The 8,603-nt window shown below is 39.4% G+C and overlaps 1 protein-coding gene across 1 annotated transcript in view; it reads left to right on the top strand.

The window, feature by feature from the left end:
• Positions 1-8,081, top strand: part of paxip1 (PAX interacting (with transcription-activation domain) protein 1) — a 37,858-nt gene extending 29,777 nt beyond the window's left edge. The window contains exons 16-23 of the mRNA XM_020585473.1: positions 675-742; positions 870-972; positions 1,228-1,396; positions 2,717-2,817; positions 3,083-3,217; positions 4,020-4,095; positions 6,592-6,652; positions 7,844-8,081. Of these exons, the coding sequence (XP_020441129.1) occupies positions 675-742; positions 870-972; positions 1,228-1,396; positions 2,717-2,817; positions 3,083-3,217; positions 4,020-4,095; positions 6,592-6,652; positions 7,844-7,859 (729 nt within the window). The 3' untranslated portion in view covers positions 7,860-8,081. The remainder of the gene's footprint in view (positions 1-674; positions 743-869; positions 973-1,227; positions 1,397-2,716; positions 2,818-3,082; positions 3,218-4,019; positions 4,096-6,591; positions 6,653-7,843) is intronic.
• Positions 8,082-8,603: the final 522 nt, after the last annotated feature.

Below are 8,603 nucleotides of genomic sequence, written 5' to 3'. Positions count from 1 at the left end.
ATCTCTCCAGGTTAGGAAAAACTCTGACCAGCTTATATGCATTTAATTTGAATTACTGCTGGGCAGCTTGTGAGTTTTCCACCATAGATCAATGAGGTCTTATAATTATACTGTATATTGTATTAATCTGGTTCTGAAAAGAAACTAGTAACTAAAGTTATAAAATAAGTGTAGTAGAGTAAAATACAATATGCAGTGGTCAAAGTACGAAGTAACAGAAAATGAAAATATTCAGATACTTTGAAATTGCACATGGGTACAACGCTTGAGTAAATATACTTATTTACTTTCCACCACTGTTTAGTACGGATTTAAAAAAGTGTGATTAATTTTAACTATGGACAATTGTGTGATTAGACGAGACTGGATATATTTGAGTCTGTTGACAGCACTGGTTTGACACCTAAACTAACTACAGTTATCTTTGCATGAAAATGACTTGATTTCTTCTGGAGTTTGAGGCTGAGACCAACCACTTCCTCCTGTACTGAATCTATGTCTGAACATCAGTAGCAGGAGGACGACAGGGTGAATGATGATAGCATTATGTTTATAAACGGTGTAGTCTAGGGAATTTTACTAAGCATAAATGACTTTGACATCGGTGGCGTCAAGAAGATGAGGTGTGGCCTGCTCATCTGATTGTCTGTCTGCTATGTCTGTGTGGTGTATAGAACTTCCACCTGGTCCAGAGACAGAAGATCTCTGACTCCCCCAGCCAGCCTGCAAACAAGAAGGCCAGGTCAGTACAGCACATCTAGGTAAAGGCTGTTTGTCGCTGTGACATGGCAGAGTTGGGCCAAACGTCTACTGTCAAGTTTACCAATGTACAGATAATATTATGGCTAAGACTACAACTGTGTGTGCAGACTGGAAGAAACCCAGTCCCCCAGTAAGAAGCTTCCTCCAGAGTCCACTCCTCACATCATGTTCACAGGCTTTGAGCCTGCACAAGTACAGCAGTACACAAAGGTAAAGTCACCTGTGTCTTTTCTTCTCACTTCTCACTTTTCTGTTACCATTAGACTTCACAAAGCCACATCATTTAAACCGGACAGTGACTAACCATGAGGCTGAATGCTAATGGTATACTCTCCCTCATGTAACCAAGTACTCAAATGAAGTTGGTATCGCTCAGTGTGTAAAATGCCATCGTGACCTTCTCTACAGCCTTCTGCTAAATGATATGTTTAATATTGTGTGTTCTTGGCTCCTCCTCCCCTGCAGAGGTTATACGCTTTAGGTGGTGAGTTAGCAGACAGCGGTCAGAAAGTCACTCACCTGGTGGCCAGTAAGGTGACTCGCACCGTCAAGTTCCTCACTGCCATGTCTGTGGTCAAATACGTTGTCAGCCCAGAGTGGCTGGAGGAGAGCTGGAGGAGCCAGAAGTTTGTAGGTAAGTGTGTGTGTGTGTGTGTATTTATGTATATACAGTTGGGTCGGTAAGTATTTTTGACAGTGACACAGTTTTCTTAATTTTGCTTCTGTACACCACCACAATAGATCTGAAATGAAGCAGTGGAGATGCTGTTGAAGTATAGACTGTTTGCTTTTTAGTGATTAAATTGTGTGTGGATTATGATGTTAGTTTAATATTCTATAGATGTTCCTTCAGATGAATGAGCCAACACTCTCTCCTATAAAACACTATGCTCCCAGTGTATGTAGCTAAACTGGATACACATGTTTTAAATGGAATGTATGTGATTGTTGTGTAGGTGGAACCTGTATCGTTGGACTTGATAGGCAAACGTGTTTATTTCTGTATTGACCCACAAAATGCCCACATATTGCTTCATGCATAGGCTGCTTTACTGCTGCGGACACTATGAGCACACTAGTTATGTGTGTGGCAAGTTGTTTGTGTGTTGTTACAAACGGGCCAGCAGAGGTGGTTTTCACCTAGAGCACAAGTCCTGGCCTGCATGAACAAAGTGAAGCTCAAATCAACCTCCAGTCTGTTAAAAACACCCGATATATTTGTCAGCAACAAGATTTTGTTTTTAACATGTGCATCAATGATGTTGCAATCATAACAAAGTGTTTTACATGTGTAGTACAGCTGTGAGTGATCACATTGTCAAAGTCAGCATAGATACAGGGTTATGACAGCAGCTGTGATAAATCCCATTTAAAATGAGTGTTTCCAAAGAAGAAAGCAGCAAACTGTACATGGTGTTCACTGCTGTGTTCCAGTAACTTATGGTGCTGTGTTAACCATGTTTAATGCAGCAGATCCTTGACTAGAGACGTGAAACCCAGCCTATACAGCGTTTAATATTGTTTGGCTTGACAGTTCAGAACCCTGTACTGTTGGTGGATGGTATAGTAGGCTTTGTGACATCTGGTGGCCAAGAGGAGAACTGCAGGTTGGATTTCATGAGCCTCATGCAGGGTTAAAAACACTGCATTTATGACACAGCGCCACCGACCGAATACAGCACGGTGAAAAGGTGTGACACTTTGAATGCTCACATCTGTACCTCACATCTGCTTAAGGGAAAACTGTGCATTGCAGGTTACACCATGAAGAAGGCCGTTACATTACACACAGGCTGTAACCCATTTTTACTTGTATTGTTTTTAAATTCTTCATCGTGTGAGCCATCTCTTTTTATTCATTTCAAGAAGAGTCCCTTTGACATTTGTTTCCAATAAACTGTAGTTTGTCTTGCTGTAATGACTGTCTCACATTGTTTGTGCGGGTGTGTTGCAGATGAGCAGAGTCATACTCTGAGAGATGCGGAGGCAGAAGTGTTGTTTGGCTTCAGTCTGGAGGAGTCACTTAAGAGAGCCCACAGCGCACCACTCTTCAAGGTCAGACAATACGCTTCACACTCGTACAGCAGGAAATCAGTTTTAACTAAACAAAGGGAAAGACTGATTGGGGTAGGAGCAGAATCTATTTTTCACAGAGGGTTATTTTCATTGCTGTAAATATGGAAACTAGCTTACTCAGCTTGGTGAACATTTGTGATGTCCTTGGATGGGTTCTGATGAATGGATTTTGGGGTTGTCCTTGGCTGACTGTCTTTCTGTCTGTGTATCTATACCTGTCTGTTACATGTGATGGGCGATGTAGGGGAAATACTTTTACCTCACCCCAGGGATCTGCCCTAGCCTCAGCACCATGAAGTCCATCTTGGAGAGTGCAGGTGGAAAGTTGCTGGGAAAACAGCCCTCCTACAGAAAGATCATGGAGCACAAACAGAACAAGGTCCTTAAACATACCTGGAATTGTGAAAATCAGTGGCTCTTCTTGGCAAAGTTTTCAATGTGCAACAAAAATAGTTTATCCTCATTGTTATATAAGTTCTTATGATATATTTTTATCCAAAGTCCTTGCAGCCAGTGGTAGGTGATGGTGTTAAGATGACAGTAATAACCTTTATTTTCATAAATCAAAATAAAACCTACTTAGTAAAAAACATGAATCCCAATAAAGGCAGCTGAACCAGCAGGCACTAAAATCCTTCTGATTATTTAACCATTGCTAAATGTTTTCGCTCACTGTGCTGGAACTCTAGCACCGGGCTGTTTTCTATTCAAAAATAGATAATTATATGTCCAGGGAAAATATTCAGTTACCAGTCTACAGATTCCGACTGGACCTTTTCAGGTTAACATGAGGATTTGCGTTTAGAAATGATTAGATCTGATGGTCTTTTCTTTCTGAAACGGGTCACAATATGCTCATTTGGCATCTATGTGACTTGTAGCCTACAGCAACAGCAGGCTATGTTTTAGTATCTTATACCACCAAATATTTTCTTTTAATAGTTTAGTTTTGTTTGTGCTTGTATATTATGTTTATTTTGAGCGTATAACAGTAACCTAGATATCCACTCACATTCAGCCATCATCAGCACCTAATGTCACACAACATTTGTGTCAGTTGTGGTAATAAACATTCATTTTCAATGAATTAATGTCTACATTCTCACTTTAAGCTCTTTATTTTTATTCATTTCTATATAAATACTTTTTTTTTAGAGTTGTAACTACCTGTTTTGTTGCAGAACCTTCCAGAGATCATCTTAATTTCCTGTGACAACGACCTCCACCTCTGTAGAGAATATTTCTTGAAAAACATCGGTAAGATAACATGTTTGTAAAGCAGTATTTGTGAGGGCACTCACTGACATGATGCATTCCCTAACCCTAATAAACTAAACCTGTAAACTAAACCTGATTCTAACCTGAACCTTAAAACCAAGGCTTAACCCTCAAACAGCACTAAAATGTCCACACAACAATGGTATTGAACTCAAACTTGTCAGCACAACCAAAGAAAGACATGTATACACACACACTCAAGTCCTGATTATTGTAGACTTTAATGACACTGAAACTTTTGGTTGTATAAAGGAGCTGACAGAGATTGATCCTAAGCTGTTTTCATATATGGACTCCAGACAATGTCTGCAAAATCTGGCCCGGATATTGTCCACAGTTGCCCTTTCACACATGTTGCACACAACAGGAGATGGTCTGTGTCAGATGTGTTCTCACCTATTGCAGATACTCAGACTGGTTTATGGGGGGTGCGTCTGGGTAGTGTGAGCATGAGGTGTTATTATAAACAACTGAGGGTAAAGTCCACGTAATGTCTGAGCCAACTGTCTCAGACATTTGCATTCTCACATGCAGCTCCTCCAGGAAATGTCTTGATAATTTCAGGCTGTCGGTGCATGAAAAGGGTTCTAATGATTAATATCAGGGCTGATCATGGCAGATTTTAACGTATCATTACCAACACTAATGAAAACGTGATCCTGTTTTTGTCAAAGTCTACTGTGATTCTTTAGTGTGTCTTGTCTATCGCTGCCTGTGAGCGTTGGAGATGTCGCTACACAAGATATCCATGGATCCTTATGTCTTAAATCCTGTAAATCAAAGGCGTTCAATTTGCACTAGTATGATTAATAAGAGTTTAGTTTTACACAGTGCATTCTAAAATCTTAGTTAACAGTCTAGAGATGTTTTTATCTTAGAATTAATTAATGTGAGGTGACCTGGAGTAAGTGGAACCCACAGCACACAGGTGTTTCCATGGTGGGGGCATTGTAACTATGTTAATTATCAGCTTCTGCAAAACTAGCTTGAATTTAGTATTATGGCTCCATCCATAGGATGGGGTGGGGTAGCGCTTTGTCATTTCAGGCATTTACATGACAAAGGAAATTGGTTACTCAGGTCCTAACAGTGACATAATAAAAACACAAACCTACATTAATAAATATGAATAATAAAAATGCAAATACAAGCTAAAATACACAGCAATAGTGTACAAGTAGCATTTTCATTTAAGACCAGCATTAATTAGTCTTCACAGTGCTGACAGTGTTGGTACTCTGAGTTTATCTGTTGTGCAGACCCCCAGATATTTGAAGTAGGACACCACTTCACTTAAGAACACGTATGTCTCTGTCCTCAGCTGATCTTGTGTGGCAGCTAAAAGTACCTCTTTGCCCATCTGGCTGTACTTTGTATTTAAAAAAAAGCTAATGAAAGATATTATTATAACATTCATTGTAAAAGATTAACAGATGATGGATCTTCACAGTCATTTGGGAACACCATCTCACAGAATGTGCTACATTTTCATCACTGACATGAGATCAACTGATCGTTTTACCTGCGAAGATGTTTCGCTCTGTTGGAGTTGTTGGAACGACAAAGAAGCACTTGCTTCAGTCTAATTATTCTGTGCTGTTACAGAGTGATGCCTCTTACCTTACATCAAATGAAAGTACAGTTTTAGTATCTTTGACCAATATCTACAGTTTGTGTGTATACAGTGGAACCTTGTTTTGTTTTTGCAAGACAAGCAAAAAGTTTTGATATATGAGCGAGGTCTCACAATACGAGTAGTACGTACGCTTTGTCTGCTGAGTGTCACGTGACATACGTCACAACTGAGCCAGTGATTCTCACAGTCACGTGACGTACGTCACAACTGAGCCAGTGATTCTCGCACTTCACTCATTTAGTCAATATCTGTACTGTAACAAGGGCCCCTCACTCCAGCCATGATTCTTTTCAAAGGTAATGTGTAGGTTTTATTTTTACTTTATACTGTATTTTGTATTACTGTAATCATTTTTATATGGATAAGTGGGTGTGGAATGAATCCTCTGAGTTTCCATTATTTCTTATGGGGAAATTCGCTTTGATATACGAGTATGTTGCTGGAACGAATTATACTCGCAATCCAAGGTTTTACTGTATTGTTCATCTGTACGCATCCTATCCCACTTTCCAACTCTGTTAAAGGTGCCCTGTGGAGTTGTTGTGGTTACATTCACTGTTTCTTACATAGTGGGAATCCTTGAGGTATAACAAACATTTTTCATTTTTCCTTCCTCATCTAACGTGTAAAGCCAGCATCGTTTACATTTCTGTTTTCTCGCTTGTATTCGTCTTCTTCTCATTGCTACTGTGAACTAGAAGCCACCTGGAAACACCTGGCTCCACAGCACTCGCCAGACAGCAAACTGACCAGCAGCATTAGAACAGCTGTCTATAAACAGTGACGCTTCATTAGTGCTGATGTGTTCTAATGTGACTCTGATGTTGTTTCTTGTCCAGATGTCCACAACGCAGAGTTCATCCTGACAGGAGTTCTCACCCAGAAACTTGACTACGACTCATATCCTTTACAAGCCAATGGCAGCAACGAAGGGAACCTGGCACTGCATCAGTATTTGACACACTGGGAATGTGACTTGCTGTTGCAGCATGAAAGCTCAGTGGGTTACAGTTAGCAGCAGCATAGCATGAAGAGCTATTTTCACACAGCTGTCATTGTCACTGACCACTTACTGCTTCAGCAGTAGAACTGGCAGCTGTGGTCATTCTCTGATTTGTTGCACATTAAAGAATATAGTTATTATAAAAGATGAGATGTACACAAAGGCATTAATATGCAGTCTAAGTGTTATTGGACACATTTTCTGTTGTTCAGGCTCTGTGCATTCAATTTGAAATAATATATACACACCTGACATCAGTGCAGCAATTTCCTTAAAATCACACCATGACCCAGGGTTTGACATTAACAATGGCCCATGGCCACCAAAGATTACTGTGCAGCCGCCATACGTCCCCAGCAGGTGGCCCACTGTACCATATGATTTCAAAGAAATAGTTTTCAATGTAAATGATTATTTTCATGGGGGGGGGCTGCAAAAACACTGATCTAAGAGAGCGTATATGAATAACTTGAGTTTTCAGTTTAAACAAAGTCACATATTTTCATTCTGTTTTTGTTTTCATTTATTAAGGCTGGTAACTTGCGTTAAATTGCTTTTCCTGTATTGTTTTTTTTTTTTTTTTAGATAAATATCTTTTACATTTCCATTTTATATATACACCACAAATGCTCCTTGGCCACCAGATTTAGGGGCTTAGTGGCCCATGGGGCCAGTGCTTAAAATTATTAGCATCTGTCACTGATCCATGGAGACGCACAGCAGCACTAAATACCTACATCAATTACAGAATGTTTAAAAATAGACTTGTTTCTAAATGAGCTGGTTCTACCATCTGCTATTAATGGATCTTGTATATTTGCTGTGTACTTAAGATCATAAAATGGTCTGTGGCCAGTTGACTACAAATCACATGCTGTGCTTTACCTTCCTGTTGAGCATTTCAACTAAAATCAGCTTGAACCCGCTTGAGGCAACTAATGCTTTGGGGGCGTTACAACATTACAGTAACATAAAATAAGCTGACCCGCGGTGTTACTGGTTCGTTACCTCTGCTGAACAGCTGGAGGTGTATTATTAACGGTGATTCTGTGTTGTGGAAAAAAAGTCCCTTTCCTTGACAGTCACACATATAAGTTCACTTGATGGTGATGCAGTGATGAGATGAAGAAGAAGGAAGAACAGATCAGGAAGTCACCTGCATACAGTCCAGCAACACTAACTTTTCAGTTTTTATTTTGTGCAGAGATCTCCAATCATTTTGTAGTCTTTTGTTACCTGTTTGGGAATAAATAAATAAATGTATGATATTTTTGTGAAATAAATGTCTAAATTATGGAGAATTTTAATAATTTAGTTGTTTAAATCAAATGTGTAAAAGCTTCTGCTCCTACACTGATTTTTGGAATAAAAACTAAATTTGTTTGTGAGTATTGTCTTTGCTTTCTGATCATGTTGTGGATTAAAAGTGACACAGGTTGTCGGTAGTGTCGGACTTCAACCCACCTTTAAGAAGCTTAAAAGAACATAATTCAATAACTGAATATAAACAGGGGTTTTGGGTGTCAACGACTTTCTTCACACGTCAAACAACTCCAGCATTCATGTTTAGTGAGAAGGGGACATTTCAGAACAAAACCTGTCTCAGCTTCATAGTTTAGAAACCTTTCTTCAGGGTATTCCATGTTTCAGCATATAATTCCTGATAGATTTGATTTAATTAATACTGTAGTATTAATTATCTGTAGTTCCTGGTGAAGTTCTAATTACTGTTCTAATAACAGGTTCAACCCAGAACCTTCCTGCTGTGAGGCTGCAGTGCACCAACATTCCGCTCAGGTTCTTTTCTTAGACCGGTTTGCAGATGGATTAAAGATGAGTAAAGAACTT

This window comes from Monopterus albus, unplaced genomic scaffold (assembly GCF_001952655.1).
Source record: "Monopterus albus unplaced genomic scaffold, M_albus_1.0 scaffold367.1, whole genome shotgun sequence".
Taxonomy (NCBI): Eukaryota; Metazoa; Chordata; class Actinopteri; order Synbranchiformes; family Synbranchidae; genus Monopterus; species Monopterus albus.
The sequence above is the reverse complement of the archived record's forward strand: the minus strand, read 5'-3'. Positions and strand labels throughout refer to the sequence as shown.